General features: G+C 36.5%; 1 protein-coding gene and 2 pseudogenes across 9 annotated transcripts in view; all 3 read right to left on the bottom strand.

The window, feature by feature from the left end:
• Positions 1-414: 414 nt before the first annotated feature.
• LOC105033375 (CSC1-like protein At3g54510) overlaps positions 415-21,161 on the bottom strand; it is a 161,963-nt gene continuing 141,216 nt past the window's right edge. For 6 of the 9 annotated variants that reach the window (XM_010908142.4, XM_073257921.1, XM_073257923.1 and 3 more), the window contains 2 exons: positions 8,521-8,754; positions 415-884 (listed from right to left, as the gene is read on the bottom strand). In XM_010908142.4, coding sequence (XP_010906444.1) covers positions 735-884; positions 8,521-8,754 — 384 coding nt within the window. In that variant the 3' untranslated portion in view covers positions 415-734. The remainder of the gene's footprint in view (positions 885-8,520; positions 8,755-21,161) is intronic. The other 3 variants (XR_012141515.1, XR_012141516.1, XM_073257924.1) reach the window with 3 other exon arrangements.
• LOC140857809 (uncharacterized) lies at positions 3,284-4,685 on the bottom strand (annotated as a pseudogene).
• Positions 4,643-6,785, bottom strand: LOC140857749 (uncharacterized; annotated as a pseudogene).

Here is a 21,161-nt window from a genome sequence, read left to right as displayed (position 1 = left end):
CTTATAACATGAGCTTTCCTCTTTAGGGGATGTCCCATTCAACCGTCAGACTCAGAAATTTGCACCTTTTTTGGTTGATAAATAAGTTAAGACGGCAGAAAGATCCAGGATTGGATTTGACCTCTTTGCCGTTTGTGTTTTGCCAAAGGGAGAGAGAGAGAGAGCTCAAAAACGAAGGTGATTTTGTCCAGCAACGCAGAAGTACCTAAAATACATAAAAATTTGGGCTTAAGCAAACAACCAGTAACTGAAACAACTAATACGGATGCTGAGTGTGATTTGTAATATGGCAAGACGTGTTAGTCTTTTTTTCTTTCAACTTTAGGTTGCATCAGCATTTTATGTCACATGTTGTCTCGTAACATGGTTACAAGCCGCTCCCTGAAGGCATTCATTAATTTTACACAAAGTTAATAAACACACAGAAGGCATCTCCACGCATCATCATTGGTGAACTGCAACCATTCAAGTCTGATATATTACAACCTAGTAGAACAGCAACTCAACAATTAGCAAACATTTCAGTAATTTGATTTCTTAAACAGTTACCTCGCGTCTAGACCAGTTTGTAATCCCCTCTTGCAAGGTAAGAATGAATGATCTAAATCAAATAAATGGAGTCTCACCGCCGTTAGATTCCTCCAACAAAGGTGGCACAAGTTGGATTACCCTATGATAGCTGATTTGTTGGTCCCAGCAAAATTAAATGTGCGCACTAAAAGTTAAGGCCAGTATCACGACCAAACTAGAGGTTGTATAGAACTAGATTCTTGACCCAGATTCACTGGACGCATCCAAGGAGAATGGTAGGCATTGATTGCATTCTCTCGATTGACTTCGGTCTGACCCTCCATCTCATCACGGTCATCATTCTCCTTTGCACTCTGACAATACCAATCAAGTATGAGTAAGAATTGACATGTCCATCTCTAGACAGAAAAAATATTAAGAACAAGAGTTATTTCTATATTTGTCTTCTATAGTAACACGGTGCATGCATCCAGCATAAAATGCAGATAAAAATCTGTCAATGTCAAGTAGCAATAGATTAGTTCCAATAGTTTACACTCCTGTCAATCTCAAGTCGCAATAGTTCACACTCCTAAGATTGTCCTCTGCAGCTTCTTACCCTCAGCAGTAACCTGTTGGTTATACTACCTCGTGTTATTATTTTGCTGACAAATAACTGCATTTGAACAAAGTACCAATCTATGGAAAAATTAACAGAAATGCAACAGTCAACAAAAAGCTCAACCATAAAGTTGGCTTCATGGATTGAGGTAAGGTATGACTTCAGAAAATGTCGGAAAGAATTTCAAATTGCTTCTCAACTTGGCATCTCTCTTCCTCTCTATGTCAGTTGCTGCCAATGGTTGACCGAATTATCTAGCCACGTGAGGAACCTGCTCGTTGGCGTTCAATCCACCGTTGGCACTTGAGACCTCCACATCACAGCAGGAGAGGTGTTCAAGTTTAAACCTAGCAAGTTGGCACTCCTATCCTTATTTTAAAAAAGAAAGAAAAAACAAGAAAAAGAGGAAAACATAAAAGGCCAATTAATGGTTAGGGAGACCTACTTTTCTGGTCATGCAGTCATGGAATTTGGGGAGCAAGTCTCTAATCCAAGACTTCATAAAGGTCTGAGAGGCAAGCATTGAAGAAAGCCCCACTAAGCACTCAAGAAATGGCTTGGCATGGCACAACATGGGATTGTACCTGCCATAACAATGATAGGCAAGAACACCACTGGCACATGCTACCTCAAATCCTTCCATAACAATGACAGACAAGAAGACCACTGGCATATGATACCTCAATCCATTGATAAAAATAAGACTGATATACATAACCCTAAAAAGAATATAACATGATAGCAAGGTTGGGCAATCATTAGAGAATACATCACATAAGCTTAACCAGATTAAATAAACCAATTGCAACTCCCGTGTTCTAGCATAAAATCCTTTTTGGAAGCCTAAAATAGGAAGTTATAATTCATATGAAATTGATGGTATCTAAAATTAAATAACCCATAGTTCTAAAGAAAATTATGACCCGGAAGAAAGTACCAAGGGTTTGGGAGAATACTGCAAGAGCATGGATTTGAGAAGACAATCAACTTTAGGAAAACAAAGTTTGCAAAAAAGAGATTCAGACTGGCAGCAGCAGAGCACATGATATTTTATGCTAAATATATTGCTAATATTATCATGCATTAGAGGCAAGGGGTGAAATTGGATGGGGTTAGGTCAAATATGGGTCGGGGTCAAAAAATGTCAATTCAGACCTGACCAATTTATTAAATAGGTTAAAGATTCACATCCAAACCCGACATGTTTATTAATCAGATCATCCAACCTGACCCGCATAATCCATTAAATAGGCCGAGACCGGTTAAATAGGTGAAGTAGGTTTTTAATGGATTAAATGGATTTCAACGAGTAAAGTAGGTTAAATGGATCATGTTAAATGGGACAGAAATAGATTTGTCTCAATCATTAAACAAGTCAAAGGTTTAAACTTGAATCTAATCTATTCAATAAACGAGTCTAAAGGGGTTGACCCATTATGACCCAAACCCATTTATGTCAAACCCAAACTTGCTTAAAGCAAATTGTTTGCAAATTAGGTTTATGAGTCGAGTCATAAATTGCGACCCCTATTAGAGTGTCCATATTAATCAAAATGTTGTGGCACACTAATATGTCTCGCTCAATAAAACAATAGTAGTACTTGAGTTTTGGATTAATTGTCTCTCCATGAACAAAATTAAGAGGGGGGGGCGCTATGATTTGTTTGTTTCGATAGATTGTGACTAGTGACTTAACTAATGAAGTCTTTGGAGGAAAACATACCTAGAAACAAGATCCGCTGTACCGGTACCAGACCCCGTACCGATGGCAGACCAGTACGATACGGTACTGGTACTAGATCCCGTACCGACACACGATATGCTTCGGCGTACCAGATCGGTATCGGTACAAAAATTTTTTTTGTTTCATTTCTTTATTTTTTTTTGTGTTCAAGTTATTAATTCATAAATATAACCTCAAAATTACATAATATTGCATATTATTGACATATTTAAGTTCAATTTTTGAGTTAGATAGCAGTATAGGGACTTTTGATCCAAAATTCTAAATATATATTTATTTACATTATATTACAACTATATCATCCTAAAATTAAAATAAAAATATATAAATGTGCATTAAAATATATTTAAACTTTTAAAGTACAAAACATAAAAAATGATATATTAACCTTAAGATCTGCTCTGCATTTAATATTTCATCGAGTATCTGTGACACTCGTAGATATCTAGATCATTGACATAATCTGGAGGGACATCAGTCCAACCCTCTAATCAAGATGCACTGTACTCCTGAATATTCATCCCATAAGGCATCCTCTTTGGATTGTAAGACATCTCAGATCTCTCACTCAAACTCTAACTCTGAGAAGTATCCTCAGGATAATGGTATGGCTGTGAAAAAGCCCATCCAAATATGTCGGTAGTAAAATCTGATCCATAAGATGCTCCAGGCTGCATAGAGTAGTAACCACTAGAAGACAATACCTCAGATGCACCATATCCATATGGATCATAAGGTGGCTGTGGATAATAGGATCCATAATACGAGGATGATCCAGATACATCCATGGACCCTACTCCATGTGCAAGATCGTCTGCAACTGCATCATGTGCTGGGCGACCTCTAGGAGCCCATCGTTTATATGAAATCGGCTCCCCACGGTCTCTACCGACTCGTCCACCATGGTCTCTATCTTGTGTGGCATATGTAAACTGGGACTCATCGATGAATCGAATATCACCCTGCGGCTGTATCTCATAAGCAGTAGTCTTCTGTACTCTAGTTCCTCCCTGATCATTAGAACCATGACTACTACTACCAGTATCATCATCACTCTTCCTGATCTCCGAATTTGAGTCAGATAGCTCCTGTACTCTCGAGAGTGGTGCACGTGCAACTGTCTTTCTTTTTTCCCCTTTATGCCCCTCTGTGATTGAGTTTTCTGTAATTGGGAGGATGGATGTCTTCTTGCTGATTGCCGACCTCATCTAAACATCTGTCGCTTGAACCTCTGTGAGAATGTATCAGACATCGAGATGTGATGAATGAGTCCTCATCATCCCCTCAGGCTGTGGCTAATCAACTGGAATCTTATGTGGAATATTTTTTGCTGCCTATTGCCCTGGATCCACCCTGATCTCCCTAGCTACCACACTGATTGGTCGTGAAGGAGACCCCGGCTCATCTAGCTCTGGCTCTTACTGCTGATCTGCAAGCCATCCGATGATTAGATCGTCGTCCTCGTTAACATAATCATCTAGTATCGGATCAGTGTACTTCAATTGTACTTCTTTCTGAATACATTTTAGCTTGAACCTCAGATTATAGTAAACATATACAAGATCATTAAGATATTTTTGTGTCAGACGATTTCTTTATTTGTTGTGGATAAAGGTGAAAGTCGATCAATTGTGCTCAGCCACTAGCAGATACCGTCTGAAAAAGAATACGGACAGCCACACCTCTCAAATATTCTGTGGACATTCCAAAATGAATCCACCATTCAGCTGCAAAAGTAAAATTACATATCAAATTTTATGATATTATTAAGCAAAATTACATATCAATCTATGTTGCTCATTATTGATATGTAATTTATCTGAATTCATCTATTTTTTGTTTACGACAGCTAATGGGACTCCAAAGCTGTCTGATCCCTCTCTAAACTGTTTCGTCTGTAAAAAAAATATATATTTATTAAATTTATAAATATATCATTGAGTACAGATCGAATTTAGTTGAATAATCATATCTGTTTGAAACTAGCATACCTTTTACAAACACAATGATGCGATTTCTGGATCAGGCACCATCTTATATATTACATTACGAAGAGCAGCAAAAAGCTCGTTATCCATATCTATCCCAGAAATGGTATACTGAAATCTCGGATTCAAATAATAAGCTGTAAATAAATTTCATAATTAATTAAGTACACTTTTACAAGCATAAGAAAAAAATATTTTAAAATATTCTTGAATCTATGCTTACTGGTTAGATACAAATCTCTATCCATCTGATAGTTCCAACGACGCTCAATGATGTTAATAAATTCTTAAGCATACTTCGGATCATTCTCACTGATCTGTTTCTTTGCCCTCTCCATCATGTAATATAAAAAGCCCATCTGGGGGTATCTTTCACTATCCATGGTGCAAAGCACCTCATATAATGGCTTAATAACCTTCTCTACCTTCTCAGCCCGCTGTCAGAATGACTGACTCGTCATCAAGTTCTCCACATGACTTCCATTAGTGCTGGCCCTCGCATATCTGCTCTCCTGCCACTCGACACTGAAAACATCTGACGTAAGGCTGCTTTCTTCTGAAGAAGACTATCAAGTGCTATGTAGTTGGTAGCAAATCGTGTGATACCCAGTCTTAAGATCTCTCCCCTAGTATACATCCGCATCAATGAAAGAATCCATGTGTTGTATATGAACCTAGTAATAATTTGAGCAATCTCCACTACCTACTGCACCATACGAATCTTCTCAATATCCATCAATATAAGATCAATACAATGTGTAGCACATGGGGTCCAGTATAGCTGCGGTTGCTGCTCCATCAGCAACTCTCCAACAGCCTTATATTGTAGTCCATTATCTGTGATGATCTGCACGACATACTGCTTACCCACTAAATCAATCATCTTCTCCATCAGACCAAGGATATATGTGGCATCGTGCATCTTATCTGAAGCATCAATTGATTTGTGAAAAAATATTTTTCCATCACAGTATGTCAAAAAATTAATGATGCTCCGTCTAGTAGGACTGGTCCAACCATCACACATCATTGTTAGTCCCTATGTAGATCATTTATTCTTGTAAGAAGCAATCCACCTCTGCAGATCCTCCTTGTTATTATCAAGAAGCTGACCATAGATGTCCTTAGGTTCTGACAGATCTACACCCTGACCGGTAGCCTCTATGGCTGAAATGACAGATCGATAGTAAGGATTGTCTGCTGTATTTACTGAAATATGACTGAAATAAAATTATGATCCAATAGTTTGCCACATATCCTTCTTATTCTTTTTCACCATAGTATCAATCCTCTGCTGCTTTGAATCTTTGCTGGACAAAGCATGTGGATCTAAATCATGGATGGTGGCTCCTACTGAAATATCTCTAAAGGACCTCCTACTATCAAAAGCTCCCACAAAGATGACATGCTGTATCTACTCTCTCTACCATCGGACTCTCTGACTAAGATAGTCATCTTGAACTCGAATTCTCTCCCATCGATCGTTGATTCAGACCTCGATTTGTAGCATGATGGTCCAAATTGCTCTCTATATCGGACCATCTCCTCCTGTCGGTACTGATTAGCCAAGCTCGCCTGAATGACAGCTTCAATCTATGCCTCCTTATCATCTGGAGCGAAAGTCTCCTCTGACTCTCTAGAGTGATAAGAAGGTGGTTCTACAGCTCGACAATCCACTTCCATGTTTTTCTACTTTATCCTTTCTTTCGCTGCTTTCGAATCAGCAAAATGCTTTTTCATCAACTGTCGGACCTCCTACAGATATTTGCGACACATAGACACATCAGGATAACCACCAGCTAGGTGCTGCTTCAATCTAGTCACCTCTCCTCTTTTAAACTCTATGTTGTACCATTTGTATTTCCAATGATGCCGAATCGAGAGCATCTCGCCATGATCCCAACCAATGTCACGCTCTGAATCTTTCTTATTCATTTCTGTAAGTATAACAAAACACGATAGTTTAATAATTATTAAAAAAATATTATATATAAATTAAAAAAATCAATAATAATTTTAAAACTCATAAATTCAAAAAAAATATGTTATATGCTTCAAATAATATTTTTGAATTAACTATAATATAATACTAATTTTACATATTTTTTATTTGATAACATTTTTTTATTATTTAAATAATTATAAAAATATTTTTTAATTTCAAAAATTTCAAAAAAATCTGAGGTTAGATTCAAGTAGCTTAATTGCTTGAATCATTCTAAACATGATTCTAAAATTCTAATTTTTTATTTTTTTAATTTATTTTTTTAATAATTTCTTTATAAATAAATATATATTAAAAAAATATATAATTAATTAAAATCAATGAATGTCACACTTTGAATTTTTTTTCTTACAAATATCTGTAAGTATAACACAACACGATAGTTTAATAATTATTAAAAAATATTATATATAAATTCAAAAAAATTTTAATAATAATTTTAAAACTTATAAATTCAAAAAAATGTTATATGCTTCATATGATATTTTTGAATTAACTAAAATATAACACTATTTTTACATATTTTTTATTTGATAATATTTTTTATTATTTAAATAATTATAAAAATATTTTTTAATTTAAAAAATTTCAAAAATATTTGAGGTTAGATTTAAGTAGCTTGAATCATTCTAAACATTATTCTGAAACTCTGATTTTTTATTTTTTTGAAATTATTCTTTTAATAATTTTTTTATGAATAAAAATATATAAATATCTAAAAAATATATAATTAATAAAAATCAATAATTTTAGTGTCACTATGTAGATATTTCAAAGATTTATCACATATGATCAAATCATATTAAAATCACAAAATTTTGGCATGATTTTCTCTTATTTTCATACTTCTTCGTTCTTATCCTTTTTTTAACAATAAAAATATAAAAAATAAAATATATACTAAAAAAAATATATTACCTTACTTTCGATCAAAAATCAGCGTCTCCTCGAATTAATGCTGCAATTTTATAAAATTTTTTCCTCTTTTTCTTATTTTTTCGGTGTCTCGTTGAGTCTCAGATGAGCTCGGGAGTTCTCTGAGAGTTCTCAAGTCTCTCAGAGAAGACAACCCACCTGAGCTGTCATTAAAAACAGCCCAAGCCCCACCGCACCCCCCCACTTTTCATGTGAAGGATGTCGGTACGATTCATTTCAACACCGAACCGAACCGTACCGATCCATACCATCCAATTTTGAGCGGTATGGAGCCGAATTGTGCCGAACCGTCCGATTCGATATGGTTCGAAGGTGGTTTTCAAAAAAAAATGGCTGAACCGGATCGGCTGGCTGCCGATCCGGTTCGGTATGCCCCAAACTGGACGGTTTGGTCCGGTACGGCGAACCTTGCCCAAAAATATTTTGGTTAAAATTGTTATTACTTTAAAGTTTAAACCAAGGTTCACTATCTTGGTAATAGACCTAGTACCGGTACCAAGGTGGCATGTATCAGTACACCCAATACAGGGTCAGTTCAGCATAATTCGATATCAGTATGATACACACTCAAAACCAGCATTGAAGCATGCTTTAAATAGTACTTTCATTAATTAATTTCTTATACCTTCTTGTGTATGCTAGTCCTACTCCTACCATTACCACATCTAATTAGTTGGTTAATACAAATTGTCAACAAGCATATAATATAGCATACCTGTAATGAGCAATGACAAAATGTTGGTAGAAATCGGATTTTGCAGTACTCATTAAACAATATGGTCAAAATTAGAAGTGGTATTGTGGAAATTGAGGCCCCTGGCTTTGACTTTAATCCAAATAGACCAATCATAGTAATTTGCATGAGAATGACAGCGATAAATATATAATGATGAATGTGTGGCCAGTACTGTCCGCATGTATCATAAACAATTTCATATACATCGTGCATCTGCATGGTGAAAAAATTGTCTGTATCAATATCATGTCAAATATGAGTCATTTACATTCACCAGAAATCACAAACAAAACTGAAGTTTTATAACATGCATGTTTAAGCAATATGAAAGAACTCGAAATAGTGGTGCACAATATGGAAGAACTCGAAATACTGGTGCAAATTTTATCAAACTAAAGAAACCAAATAGTGTGGTAAATCTATCAGCCAATTTTACCTGTATGACCCATATGAATAATGTTTTGCAACATATCAAAAATTCAAAAAGGGACCTCCCTATTCCTAAATATCTTGCCAGACACATGATTTAGAGCTGATCAGGACCCTTCTTGAAAATTCGAAGCATGACTTGTCAACCACCACTTTACACTACGTTGGTCATACATTCAAGAGAGATGGATAACCAAAGTATACATCGCTCAACCAAGTACCACCATGGTCTGATATGGCTACATGATTAATCTATTTCTTTTTTTTTTCTATTGATATTATTTATATTCTGACTTGTATGGCACATATAATACACAGTACTATCCTAGTTCCACAAAAACAAGAATATTCTTGTTTTAGGGTATGCTGATCATCTTCATAGTCTTAAGTAGTAGCTTAACTTTGGCATATGTTTTCCTTTTTTTCTCCTTCCATTAGTTTCTTTTCTTTTTCATTTCTAGCAACCATAGCATTGAAGTTTGATGTTTCATTTTGTACCTGCTACCTATCATGTGTTGCTTCCATGGGTTGACATTTGACATCATTTTGCTTCTTTGGTGACAATCTAGCTTATTATTTTGCAAGGATTAAGTTTCAGTGTCAATGGAAGATCAGCCTAAAAGATCCTTGTCCTCTGATATTAGTAGTTTAGCACCAGAGCCATGGCTTACGAGACCTAGTTCAAAACTTGGGTTACATGCATATACTTAAATACTTTTTCTTTCTGGTCAACAAAGCTACTAACCATGACATCAAATGACTTTTTGGTCATTGATTGGCAATGTTTTAGTGTGCAAGATGGCACAGCACAATACCATATACTAGATGAATACACATCACAACAAAATATGTTAAATCTATCATTCCTTGGTGAATTCTTTTACACTTGCATCTCACGTAGTTGCATGTCCACATAATGATATTGTACACCCAGATCCTTTTATGACATCATGTTCACTTGCATGTGAGGGTGAGTATTGGCGCAATAGTAAGGTTGCTCCATTGACATGGAAGTCACGGGTTTGAGAGATGGAAATAGCCTTTCCACAAGCGGGGTAAGGCTGTGTACATTTCACCCTCCCCATACCCCATATTGCTAGGAGTCTTGTGCATTGGACTCCCTTTTATGTTCTCTTGCATGAGTCCTACAAATATGTAATCTAAACAAAGTCTCTCATGAGAAATGAATGTTCATTCCACACCACCCCTTAAGTTTCAAAACTAATAGGATACCTATAGACAAGGTTTTAAATCTCGTGGGATGGGGGCATCCCGATATTTGCCCAAAAGGAGATGCCCCATCCTGATAGCTTTCCCAATCGACTGTCCTGGTACATGCTTACGATGCCCTTCCACATGTATATATTTTATTTTTTTGAATTTATCTTGAAGTTTTACTACTCTATTTATTGTTTAAACATATTTGAACTTCAAAAATAATATATTTATAAGAAAATAGTTCTATTTAAAACTAACACTACAATGCATTATAATCTTCCAGGTTATTGAAGATCCTTTCTTGCTCACCAAGCAATGATCTCTTATAATTGATGCTGCATGAGTACTTGATAAAGCAAAAACAATGAAGTTTGATAAAAAAACTTCAATCTTTACTATTGAGCTTAATCACTTGTATATGAAAATATAACTATGCTAATAATATGTAATAAATTATTTTCAATGTTCTACAAAATGGACACATCAGTTTAAGATAAACATATCAAATTTACTATTAATCCTAGTCGGAATGCCAATGATACTTGTAAACATTTGGGTTCTCCTCATAATTAGAGCCTTCAATATGATGCCAATTTCAATACTGAGCCCATCCTTATTGCACATCTTGTATTTGATATTGTCTAGGATAACCCTTTTGATATACATTGGGTAAGAGACTGGCCATCCTTGCTCAGAATAATGAGAGGCAATACCATACTATGGCCTAGAAATGCATTTATATAAAGGTGGGCACTGCTTATAAGAATACTCCTCAGGATATGACCATTAGGAGTATACATCTAAATCATTCGTAGAAAGAGAAGGACCATAGTATTCACTTTGGCTATCTGATGCTCCAATTGATCCCACTTTGGTTGATGATAAGGATGACCTAACTTGCTCATACTCCAACTTACTTCTTAGAGCATCTTGCTCCATCAATGCTATAAACTCCAAGTATGCCTGATGCCTACGTTCCTCAGTTTTCCTTAACTCACGAAAATGATCCAAAATATCTGCAATCTATGTACCATATCCTACAACAATTCTACTTCCCCTTCTATAAATCAAACAACTTCTCATCTTGATATCTAGATCTAGGTCTGACTCCATAGCCCTAGTCCTATGTTGCATGGATGAAATTTGCCTCTTTAGTAAAAGGACCGATCTCACATGCTTCACCACCTCCTCCACCCTGAATATCATGATCGTTAGATCCATCATCACTTTTGCTATCGTTATCATCATTGCTATTATCATGAGATGATCTCGATAATTCGGGATTTAAGGGCTCGGGTGCCTCACTATCATCATCTCAAATCCACACATCATCAATTCTCTACTAGATCCATTGTTGCCTTCCCTTTCGATTTGGACTTCTCACATCTCTCCTCAATTGCATCCCTCTCTAGCTCTAACTAGCCTTTACCTGTTGACTTACCTTACCTTCATTACTAGTCCCAATGCTCCAGCTATCTCTGGAGACCTTTCTTTGATGTCTTGAATTCAACATTCCATGATCAAATTACTGATTAGCATCCTCAGATTGCTTGCAATCTAATCCACCATCATCTCCTCTAGTATCTTGCATTCCACTCTGAATGGGGGATAAAGAAGAGATCGCCCATCAGTCCATATCGCATACCCCTATCTCATGTGCTATTATTTTGCATGGTTGAGGATGATCTCCTGGCTCAACTAACATTGATAGATCCTGTGCTTCTTGATCTGCTATCTAGCTCAGCATAGCATCCTCCTTATTATGGTCAGAGTCCTTCATCTTTCCTAGGCTCTTTCTCATCATTCATATATTGATCTTGAAACTTATATTGTAATGGACAATAGCCAGATCTCTCAATCTTTGTGAAGTTAGATAATTTTCGATTTTTGCGTCGATCAAGGCAAATGTATTCTAATTGCGCTCGCATCCACTTGATGAGATGGTCTATAATAGCATCCAAATGACAATATTTCTTAGATCTGGTGTGGATGTGCCCCACTAGACTCATCATTCCCCTACATTCAAATAATACATATTTATATAAATGCTCAAGTCCTTAGCTATACATAAATGCAAAGATAATAAAAAATAGTCCCATACTTATATCTCGTGACATTTTAGATATAGCTCTGCGCTCCTCAAAAAATTTTCCTGTGCCCAATCAATATAGACTTCTCATTGAAGGTCATTTAATTTTAATAAATTAATATAATTCAAAAATACACCAGTAATCCTACTATGATAGACATCTACTTTTTTATTACTTTAATTATAATTTCTGCAGCCAAGTCTGGATCACTTTCTCGCCTATACACCACATTTCTTAAAGCCATCAATAGCTCCTCATCCACCACAATATTTTGGTCATCCTGATGTAGGATTTAGATAGTAGGCTGCATGGAAAATAAGAATAATATTGATTAGGAGCAAAGACATCCACAGCTTATTCGATAAAAGATAAATAAGAGTTGAGATTCAAGCAACCAAGTGGAATTCCTTCCCTATTTGTATCTCATTTATCCTCAATGACACAAATATGGTACTGCTTTTTTCTGTCCTATTGCTTCTATAATCTCTTCTTTGCAAGACAACATCTTAGGATATCAATAGCCCATCTGAGGGAACTTCTCGCTATCTATTATATGAAGCACTACACACAAGGGCTCTACTACCTTTACTTCTGAGCATCTATCCCAAAAATTATTACTCAATATAATACCCTCAATATCAGTAGGAATATATTTAGCAATCAGCAGGAATCTAAATATAGCAAAATCCAAGAATACTTTATCAGCAGGGATCTAAATATATATGCAAAATCCAAGAATACCTTATCAGCAGGGATCTAAATATAGCAATCAGTAGGAATATATTTAGCAATCAGCAGGAATCTAAATATAGGCTATATTTTTATAGATTGTATTACTATCTTTGGGGCTGTAGTATATTATTGATTATCCTGTTTTGTATAGTTGTTGGTATAGACTGTATTACTATATTTTTCTCTATTGAAGATCTATATAAAGAGGCTCTTTGATCCCAAGAGAGACGGGGGAATTTTGGCATCCCAAACCATCTCTCTATTCTTGTTCTTGTATTTTTGTCATGGTATCAGAGCCAAGGGCTTCTGAAACTGCCGCCCTCATCTAGAGGGCTTTCTGGAGTCCGCTGCCCTCATTTAAGGATTCTTTTGCAGCATCTTGAGATCGTCGGAATCTGAGGTCTGATATTTTTTTTTGAGAAACTTCTGTCAGGTTCGTTGACTATTTCTGTTTTGATCTCTCTAGCATTCGAAATCTCTGTTCCTGATGGATACCAACACCAAAACTGCTGTAATTCCTGTATGTTTTAATAGGAAAAACTATTTTTTATGAGAGTTTCATTTAAGATGTTTCATTATGGGTCAAGAACTTTGGAGTTTTGTTGATGGAAGTGAAGGCCAGCCTAGGGAAGATAAAGGAAATGAAAAAGAAGTAAAACAATGGCAGAAAAACAATGCAAAAGTGATGAGTTGGATTGTGAGTTCTGTTGAACCTCAAATTGGAATAAATCTGCAGACACACCATTGCTGCAAACATGTGGAGTTTTTTGAAGAAGTTAAATCATCAAGACAATGATTCTAGGAAATATAATATTGGGATTAAGATTGGTGAATATACTAAGGGAACAAAGACTGTTCAAGAATACTATTCTGGTTTTATGAACTTGTGGTTGGAATACAACTCTATCATATATGAAACTGTTCCTACGAAAGCTTTGGTAACAATTCAAACTTTGCAAGCCAAAAATATAAGAAATCATTTTCTCATGAAGTTAAGATCTGATTTTGAGACTGTTAGAGGGACTTTGATGAATCGAAAACTAGTACCTGATCTAGATGAGTGCTTTTAGGAGGTTCTTCGTGAAGAACGGCTTCTCTCACAAGGAACTACCAATAATTCTAAGGCTGTAAACAATTCAGATCTTGCCTTTCTTTCTAGGGAGCAACCTAGAACTAAAGATACCCAACAGTTACAATGCTATTCATGCCAAAAATATGGACACATTGCTCGAGATTGTAAGAAGAAATTCTGCAGGTATTGTAGGAAGGGAGGCCACATCTTGATTGAATGTAGGCGGAGACCTCAGAACAAAGGATGAAAGGCATACCACACCACGGTTGGTTTAGCTGAAGAATCTTCTCCTCTTGCCACACCTGCTGGTAATCACTCAATTACTACTGAATCAATTGAAGCTATGATTCAGTCTGCCTTGTCTGCCATTGGAATTTCAGGTAAAAATACTTCTAGGCCCTGGTTGTTAGATTCTGAAGCCTCCAATCATATGACATCCTTTTCACAAACCCTTTGTTCAATATCTTCTTACCATGGTCAATCTAAAGTTCACATTGCTGATGAAAAAAATCTGCCTATTATGGCAATGGATAGAATTCAATCCAAAAACTTTAATGTTTCTGATGTTTATCTTGTTCCACAATTATCCACTAACTTTCTTTCAGTTGGACAGCTTGTAGACAATCATTGCAATGTAACCTTCTCTCCTTCTGGCTGCATTATTCCGGACCTGAACTTAGGGACAGTGATCGGGAAAGGGAGTAAGCATGGGCGTCTCTTCACTGTGGATCACATATTCCCGCAACCCTCTAGTTTGTCTGCATCTCATGAAGTTGTCCAATAAATGGCTACTTTGGCATCATAGATTAGGACATCCAAATTCAAATAAATTGTTGTTAATGTTCAAGAAAGGTTTGATTCATAATAATTCTGAAATTCCAAAGCAATGTCCTTGTTTTAGTTGTTGCCAAAGGAAGAGGCAAAACTCTTCCATTTTCTTTGAGCAATCGTGTATCGCAATCATCCTTTGAACTTATACATTCTGATGTCTGGGGTTTGGCTCCAATTATATCCTCTTCGGGTTACAAATATTTGGTCACATTCATCGATGACTTTAGTAGGTTCACTTGGATCTACTTCTTGCGTGCAAAATCTGATGTGTTTTTTTGTTTCAAAGCCTTTGTGTCGATGGTTGAAACTCATTTTGACAAACGTACACATACCCTACGATCAGATTCAGGAGGAGAGTATATATCAAATCAGTTTTAATTATTTTTTCAAGACAAAGGAATAACCTCTCAACAATCTTGCCCCTATACTCAGCAAAATGGTGTTGCTGAGAGAAAACATAGACACATCCTTGATGTTGCTCGCACTATGCTTCTTGATGCTGCAGTTCCTCCAACATCTTGGGATAAGGCTGTGAGGACTGCTGTGTTTTTAATCAATCGTCAGATCTCGAAAAAATTAGAGAATATCAGTCCCTATTTTAAACTTTTTAAAGAACAACTAAATTATAGAAGTCTTCATCCCTTTGGTTGTCTTTGTTTTGTTCACCTTCCTCCACTTGAACATCATAAGATTTCTGCTCAAGCTACTCACTGTGTATTCTTGGGTTATGCAGTGAATCAAAAGGGGTTCCGATGTTATCATCCTCACAGTCAACACATTCGAGTGTCTCGAAATATCGTATTCTTTGATAAACATTTCTTCTATTCCTACCACCCATCATTATCTCCCCAAGTCTCTTCCTCCATTGTACATTTATTTGACACAACTCATGAGGCAGATTCCTCCAGCAAATTCAAACAAGGGATGGTCTATAAGCGAAGGGATACACCCACAGCACCAGGAGCTGGTCAAGCTGAACCTCTTAACCCTGCTGTTGACCCTAATCCTGAACCTGCACCGGTCTCTGAATTTCCTTCACTTCCCAATATTAGAAGATCCACTCGCCCCACTCGCCCACTTGACCGCTATGGCTTTCCATTCACTTCCATAGAAACATCCTTTGTCTCCACCTTGTCCACAATTCCCATCACCAATACATACTCGCCAATACATACTCTCAGGCTGTGAAGCATGAGTGTTGGCAACAGACTATGGCAGAGGAGTTAGATGCTTTGGTCAAAACCAACACATGGGATCTCATTTTCTGTCCTTCAGGCATCAAGCCCATAGGATGTAAATGGATTTACACTGTCAAAATAAAATCCGATGGATCCTTGGAGCGCTACAAGGCTCGATTGGTCGCCTTGTGGAATCGTCAAGAATATGAAATTGATTATCAAGACACTTTTGCCCCTGTGGCTAAAATGACAACTGTTCGAACTCTTGTTGCATTGGCTGCATCAAAATCTTGGCCTATATTTCAAATGGACATCAAGAATACTTTCTTGAATGGAGATCTACATGAGGAAGTTTTTATGAAACCTCCATCAGGATTGCCTTTGCAATCACAAGACTTGATTTGTTGATTGAGGAGATCACTCTATGGGCTCAAACAAGCACCACGGGCATGGTTTACTAAGCTGCGACATACCATTCAGAAGGCGGGATTTCAGCAGAGCAAACAAGATTCATCCCTTTTCTTGCAAAGGTCCCCTCATGGTCTTACTCTCATTGTGTGTATGTTGATGATATATTGATCTCAGGTGATGATATTCTTAGAATACAGCACATCAAAGATATGCTGCATCAGTCATTTCAGATGAAAGACCTTGGGTATTTTAATTACTTTTTAGGCGTTGAAGCCCATCGCACCAAAAAAGACATACATTTGACTCAACAGAAATATTTGCATGATCTAATATCTCTTGCTCAGCTTCAAAACAGTCCCACTGTTGCCACACCTATGGAAGTAAATCTCAAACTTCGAAGTGATGCTGGCAATCTACTTGATGATCCTACTTATTATCGCAAACTTGTTGGGAGCCTTAATTATCTCAATTTTACTTGCCCAGACATTGCCTATGCTATGAATATTGTGAGTCAATTTATGACTGCTCCTAGGCATACACATCTTGCTGCTGTTCATCGTATTCTCCGCTACCTCAAGGGTACTCCTAATCGAGGACTGTTCTTTTCTTCTAGGACCTCTCTGTCCTTGTCTGCATATGCTGATGCCGATTGGGGAGCTTGCCCCAACACTAGGAGATCTATTACTGGTTGGTGTGTCTTTCCAGAACAGTGCTTGATTTCATGAAAATGCAAGAAGCAAGATCAGATTTCTAGGTCATCCACTGAAGTTGAATATTGCGCAATGTCTGCTGCATGTTCTGAAGTCACCTGGTTGAGAGGATTACTCTTGAAATTGGGTTTCCCTTGCAATGAACCCACTCCCCTATATGATGATAATACTAGTGCCATTCGAATTGCTGAGAATCCAGTCTTACATGAACGCACAAAATATATTAAAATTGATTGTCACTACATTCGTGATGTTCTTGAGAGGAAAATTATTACTCTTCTCTACTTGCCCTCCAAAGATCAAATCGCTGATATTTTCATGAAGGCTTTCTTCTTTGATCGACATAAGTTTATCAACAGCAAATTGATGCTACAAGATTCCCCAACATCAATTTGAGGGGGAGTATCAATAGGAATATATTTAGCAATCAGCAGGAATCTAAATATAGCAAAATTCAAGAATATCTTATCAGCAGGGATCTAAATATATATGCAAAATCTAAGAATACCTTATCAGTAGGAATCTAAATATAGCAATCAGTAAGAATATATTTAGCAATCAGCAGGAATCTAAATATAGGCTGTATTTTATAGGTTGTATTACTATCTTTGGGACTGTAGTATATTATTGATTATCCTGTTTTGTATAGTTGTTGATATAGGCTGTATTACTATATTTTTCTCTATTGAAGATCTATATAAAGAGGCTCTCTGATCCCAAGGGGGACCGAGCAATTTTGGCATCCCAAACCATCTCTCTATTCTTGTTCTTATGTTTTTGTCACTCAACACGTCATCCATCATTGGTCTTTGCATATTTGGAAGCTCTCCATTCATCAGAAGTCATCATAAGCCTTAAACCAAGTTTATTATCAAAAAGGCTCTTCAATGCTATGAAAGTAGTGGCAAATCTCATCAACTCTGGCCTTAGCAGCTCCCCTTGCACATGTTTTCTCATAAAAGCAAGTACCCAAGTGTAATTGTAGATATACTTTGATACTGCTTACCCCACTTTCTTCTATGGATTTTACCTTAGGTAGCTGTCCAATATCATTCATCATTAGATGAATACAATATGCTGCACAAGAGGTCCAATATAGATGTCGCTTTTCCAACATTAGATCTTTTCTTGCTTTCATGTAGTTTGTCTCATTATCTGTGACCACTCAAATGATATACTCTTCACTAATCTCATAATTATGTCCCTCATCAAGCCCAAAATATAATTAAAATCATATTTGGTCTAAAGCATCAATTGAATTATGAAAGATGGTCACTTTATCACAATAGACTAGAAAGTTGATAATTCTCCTCCCGATAGGCTAGGAAGTTGATAATTCTCCACCTAGTAGGCCCAAACCAACCATCACACCTTTTATAACTCTCAATCCAGGCTTTGATTTCTATGACCAGCTGTTGTAAATATGATCCACATATCTCATATGGTGTAGGAGGATCAATACCTAGACCAGCATTCTACACTGTACTAATTATCGATCGAAAGTTAAGTATTCGCCGCTTCCTTGCTGGAACATGGCTAAAGTGAAACCAGCTGGCAATTCCCTTTCTTGGATGTTAGGAACTTTTGAGCTCTTTCTTGATTTCTTACCAAATGCACCAAATAAAGACTAGATTGAAGATGATTCGTTCCTTATGCACTAGCTCCTCTCTAACCCAATAGACTGCAAATGTGAATGCTTTATCTCAATACCTCCTCATGTTGCCACTAATCCTGTTGAGAGGCCGAATAGCCTCTTGTAGATGAACTGCCTCTGAATCATCTGGATCAAAATAATCATCATCATTGTCCAAGTCTATGTGAATATATGATTGAGGTGTCCAATGATCCAGTGCTTTCCTTCGAACTTTGGATGCTATCTTCATCTCCTTTTTCTACAGATGCTCCCTCCATATCACTCGAACCTCTGCAAATACTTTTAGGCACTTCTTGACATCATTAAAGCCACCTACTAAGTATTGCTTCAATCAGTTGACTGCATCCCTATTTTCTAGCCCATAGTAATTGCATTTCAATGGATGCCAATCCTTCCCCATTTCTCCAAAATGCCACCTAATATCTTGATACTTCTATTGCTTGCCATTAGGCTCCATCTAGTTTAAAAAAATTTATGAAATTAATAATTATGAATATCTGAAAATTAGATTTAAATTGCTCCATCCTTTCCCAAATTTATTATAATTTTTAATATTTTTTGTTAATTCATATTAAATAATAATTTAAAATTTATTAAAATTTTAAAAAATACTTGGAGATTTATATTATGCATATGTGCGACCATAGTGAAGGACCCTCCCTGTCCCTGTAGCCACTATAGATTTCTCCAAAGCGGCTAGAGGTCTTATTGCACTACATAATTGTTTGTTGAGTGATATTTTTTTCGTTTAGCTATAATCTAGTTACAACAAGCTAATTATGTTATATAATTGGAATAATGGTATGGGTCATCCCTTTTGCCGTTTATATTAAAGATATTTTTAAATTCAAACTTTTAAAAGCCAAATTAAGAATTACTCTTCATACAATATAAATGATAATTCAAAGTACACTATTATCTCTTCCTTTCATCACGTTGACTGATAATGACCATGATAGCTTATAATCGCTATTATTTCTAGCATAGCATGACAGATGTAGTAGTTTTATTATCTTTATTGGAGGAAATCCAACAATCCCAAAGTGAACTACTATAACAGCCTTAAACCAACCATTGATTAGAGTGGCTGCAATTTTGATATCATAATTATAATGAAAAATAAATAATAGTAAGAAAAATAATGGCAATAATTTCTTAAATAATAGTTTATCAATTGAAAAACATTTATTAATTTGATGATAAGTATGAATACCACTGGTGAGTCCTGTCAGGAACCCATAGTATTGGGAAAACCGAGAAACCCAAAACTGTGGTTTTGCTGTACAAATTTTAGAAAATGGGGAGTGGTGCCTAGAGTTTTGGTTTGAGGAATCTTCATGTCCCTTCCTCTCCCTTCTGAGGTAAGGCCCCGAGGTCCTCAAGAACAATATTGCAATCACAACAATGCTTTGGAGCCTCGGTGAATATTGTCTGCTCGTGAGAGTTGTGCTGTGAATATTTACATGGCTATAATAGGAGGTAAATATTGTTGCTTTAAATCATGTCGGCCACGTGTTAAAATCTCAGGAATCCATCTTTTTTCCCATCATACGGATATTTTTTCGCGTGATTCATCCTTCTTCGTGTGAATTCACCATTGGTTCAACTTTGACACCTATGCATTTTGATAAAGGAGGGTTTGGTGTTGTTTTTTCTGAATAAATGGTATTCATTGTTGTTTCAAATTATGTCAACTATGTAAAAAAAAAATCAGAGTATCTTTTTTTCCATCATAGTGATGATTTTTTGACTTTTCTTTTTAACTCTCTTTGTTCCATGCACACATGCTGCTGTTGTCTTGGAAGGAAACAATACTCCCGTGACTCAAGAGAGATTTTTTGCCCCAAAAGAATGATTCACCCTTTTTTTTTCATTCGAGTTCATTAGTGGATCAGCTTTAAGAGCTGTGCACTTGTGTGTGCATTGTGATTGATCTCACAATATTATTTCTCACGATATTATTTCCGAACTCCCACAATTGCTGCCATGTGGACTCCACCGAAGGCCGGGGCAGTTGGCAAACTTGGTAGTCGGGAGAAAACAAGGGAAAAGGCCCTTAGGGCTGTACCCGATAGTCAACGCCCTCCTTTCTCCTCCCTCCCAATCCATGGCTGATGGCACCTCATTGGAAATTCTGAAAGTCTCCCTCCCTACTTCAAGAGTGGTCCTCCTGATGCGTGTCATAATGCACCAAAGATAATTAACCTAACTATCCTATAGAACAGGGTGAGTCGGGTGTCGATTCCCTAGGGATCAAGGGACTGAGTTGTATTTAACTTAAATAAAACAATTAGG

The sequence above is a fragment of the Elaeis guineensis genome, chromosome 5, assembly GCF_000442705.2.
Source record: "Elaeis guineensis isolate ETL-2024a chromosome 5, EG11, whole genome shotgun sequence".
NCBI lineage: Eukaryota > Viridiplantae > Streptophyta > Magnoliopsida > Arecales > Arecaceae > Elaeis > Elaeis guineensis.
This window is presented reverse-complemented; position numbering and strand designations above follow the sequence as displayed.